Source organism: Protobothrops mucrosquamatus, unplaced genomic scaffold (assembly GCF_001527695.2).
Source record: "Protobothrops mucrosquamatus isolate PMUCROS unplaced genomic scaffold, P.Mucros_1.0 scaffold1, whole genome shotgun sequence".
Lineage (NCBI taxonomy): Eukaryota > Metazoa > Chordata > Lepidosauria > Squamata > Viperidae > Protobothrops > Protobothrops mucrosquamatus.
Window position 1 is genome coordinate 1,740,087 of NW_015386388.1, and position 3,409 is coordinate 1,743,495.

At 41.2% G+C, this 3,409-nt stretch overlaps 1 protein-coding gene across 1 annotated transcript in view; it reads left to right on the forward strand.

The window, feature by feature from the left end:
* Positions 1 to 647: 647 nt before the first annotated feature.
* The window catches only part of MAPT (microtubule associated protein tau), a 61,310-nt gene continuing 58,548 nt past the window's right edge, over positions 648 to 3,409 (forward strand). Inside the window, exon 1 of the mRNA XM_029287349.1 lies at positions 648 to 729. Coding sequence (XP_029143182.1) covers positions 657 to 729 — 73 coding nt within the window. The 5' untranslated portion in view covers positions 648 to 656. The remainder of the gene's footprint in view (positions 730 to 3,409) is intronic.

The following is a 3,409-nucleotide window of genomic DNA, read 5'->3' on the forward strand; positions in this document are numbered from 1 at the left end:
GGAAAAAAAGGGATTTATCACCCTGTTTTGGGTTATTGTGATGAAAGGAAATTTGTAAAGTTTAAGTTGGATGTTTTAAATTTCTTTCACTCTGTTTTTCTTTGCAGTAATCTATTAATTGGGCAACTAGGTTAACAGACTATTCAAAAAATAATTATTTTGTCTTCTATGAGGAGCAGAGGAGTGGGTGGCCTAGCATAAGTGTGGGTGGGGAAGTGGGGGCTGCACGATGTGGTAGGAGGACAGGTGAGCCCAGGGCCCCCACGCACCCTGCAGCCTGGGGATTCCTCTGGAGAAAAACTGGCAGGAGCAGTGGCAACTTGTGACCTTCCCTGCTGATTCTGTTTGTGGAAAACTGGCAAGGAAGGTGGCAAATGTGTGTGACTGGGCTACTGCAGCCATCATAAGTGCAAGCCAATCGCCATGTGCCTGAATCGTGATCCTGTGACCATGGGAACATTGTGACATAAGGACCAGTTGTAAGTCTCCCTGCTTAGTGCCATTTTAAGCTTGGAACAGTTGTTGAATGAGTGGTCACTTGGAGAATACCACTTGTATTATAAAGCCTAAAGTAGATGCTATCCAACAAAGTTAGTATTTTTGTTTTAAACTCTCTCTATCTCTTTTTTGTTTTTCAAGGTGATCTTTGTGACAGGATGGCTGATCAACATCAGGACTTCAGTATGACAGAGGATCATTTGGTGAGCCAAGCTAGGTGGAATCCGTCAGGTGAGTCATATGGGGTGGGAAACAGGAATGTTTTATTCCACAAGATAGAAGCCAGGATAAAAAAAAAAATGAAGGGAGATTATCAGTGGGAATAAACTTGAAAGTATAAATGAGCTGAGGATATAAGCTAGTCATAAATTCTAAATATCATTACATATACATACATACATACATACATACACACACACACACACACACACACACATATATGTCAGTTGCTGCCAGTCTTCGCCTTAAACTGTAAAAAGATTTGTTACTTAAAAACAATTAGAAGTTTACATAATCAGAAAAGTGACTATAAATATGTCTTCAATTTTAGAAGAGTAGTTGTTTATATCCTACAGCAAAGGAGCATGACATATTCATTTTAAACTATAGTTTAAAATATTTTTCTACTTAAAAATTATCCAGAGTGACGTTTAGAGAGCTGATGGTTTATTACAACATGAGTGTAATCTACATATAGGTGTAAGTTTTCACGGCCAGCATCTGTGTTTAGTAGATACATCTGTGAACAAACCACTACAAATAGGAAGGGTATTTCTCTCCTACATAGAGAAGGTAGGTTATACATCTCTGTCCCAGGTGAAGTGAGTGATGCAGTGGACGTTCTTCTGTGGTGCATGGAAAGCTGTGGGGGCCTGAATGGAGAACAACATATTTAGCTGAACCCTGGTAAGATGGAGTGCCTGTGGGTGAGCCTCTCTGTATCCAGGAGTTTATTATTTTGGGTCTTGAATGGAGTTGCACTATTGCCAGACAGCCCTGGTGCATAATCTTGGGATCCTCCAGACGCATGGCTCCTGCTTGAAGAGCAAATGGCACTCATGGCTAGGGAGGCCTTCATTCAATTTTGTGTTGTGTGCCAGTTATTCCCTTTCCTGGATAGGGAGGCTCTTCGCTAAGTCACTCGTGCTCTGGTCATCTCCCATTTGGACTGTTGTGGTGCTCTCTACATGGGGCTACCCTTGAAAAGTATCCAGAAGCTTCAGCTGATAGCGGTTATATAGGTAATTTTAGGCACCCAAATTTTAGAAGGGCGGATGTAACACCTCTGCTCAGTGAGCTGCATTGGGTGCCAGTTTGCTTCTGAGTCCAATTCAAGATGTTAATTTTGACCTACAAAGCCTTACATGGAATGGGACTTGGCTACCTATGGAACTATCATTGCCCTATTACATTAGCCCATTCCATCAGATCAGGCAGGGAAAATATACTGCTCACAAAAATAAAGGGAACATTTTACCATGGAACTAAAGGGGTTTGCGTTCCCTTTATTTTTTTGAGCAGTATATATTGCAGACCCCGTCAGTTAAAGAACTCAAACTGGCAGGGTCTAGGAAGAGAGCCTTTTGTTTCCTGCTGTTGCCCCTGCTCTATGAAATACTTTTCCCCTGGAGGTGAGGCAGCACCCCTGACCTCCTGGCCTTCTGAAAAGGAGTTAAGACTTGGCTCTGCAACCTCACATGGGGAGCCCACGGAAGCAAATAGCCATGGGTATAGTTACTTCCCTGAAAGCCCTCCCTTTGCTTTTAACTAATTTTAATCTCTGGCCTCCTCTTAATTTTTTTTTAAACTTTTATATATACTGTTTTATATTTTAGTATTTTACTGCACACGCCGCCCAGAGTCCCTCTTTGAGGGAGATGGGCAGTACAGAAATGTGAAAGGTAAATAAATAAATAAGGTTGCTGACCAAACAGGTAAATTATTAGAAAAGTACAGGCCAATTAAGAAAATCAGAAAATCATTCAGTCAGCCAAGGACAGCAGAGAACTCTTCACAGCATTCTGTATCTACTGCATCCTCTAGCTGTGGACAGATATACATTGGTACCACAAAATGCATGAGAAGCACTGCAGACAAGGGACAGTCCAAAAAAGCTATCAGTAGCAGAACATGCATTGTGTCATAAAGATAATAAAATTCAGTTCAAAGACATGCAAGTGCTGTCAATAACTTCAGACTATTATATACACCTCTCAATAGAGAGGCTATTGAGATCTATAAACATCCCAACAGCTTCATCGAGAAAGAAGAAAGTCTGAAAGTTAACAAAGCCTGGTTATTTGTCCTGTGTCATGACAAGATCCTCCCCAAAGCAGGACTAAGCAAGAATCAACTTCCCAAAATGTTAAAATCAGATATTTTTCTGAAGAAGGTCCCAATCAGGACTAACAAACCAGAAGCCAGCACAAACAAAGAACCAATCAGGACTCAACATTCCAAAAATGGTTTATCAGAAGTTGGTTTGAACAAAGGATCAGTCGGGAACCAACACTAGCAAAACAAATGAAATTCAATGGTGAAAAAAGCAAGGTTCTACATTTAGGCAAGAAAAACCAAATGCACAAGTACAGCATAGGTGGCACCTTGCTCAATAGTAGTAACTGTGAGAGGGACCTCGGAGTCCTAGTGGACAATCACCTAAATATGAGCCAGCAGTGTGCTGCAGCTGCCAAAAAAGGCCAACACAGTGCTAGGCTGCATTAACAGAGGGATAGAATCAAGATCACGTGAAGTGTTAATACCACTTTACAATACCTTGGTAAGGCCACACTTGGAATACTGCATCCAGTTTTGGTCACCGCGATGTAAAAAAGATGTTGAGACTTTGGAAAGAGTACAGAGAAGAGCAACAAAGATGATTAGGGGACTAGAGGCTAAAGCATATAAGGAA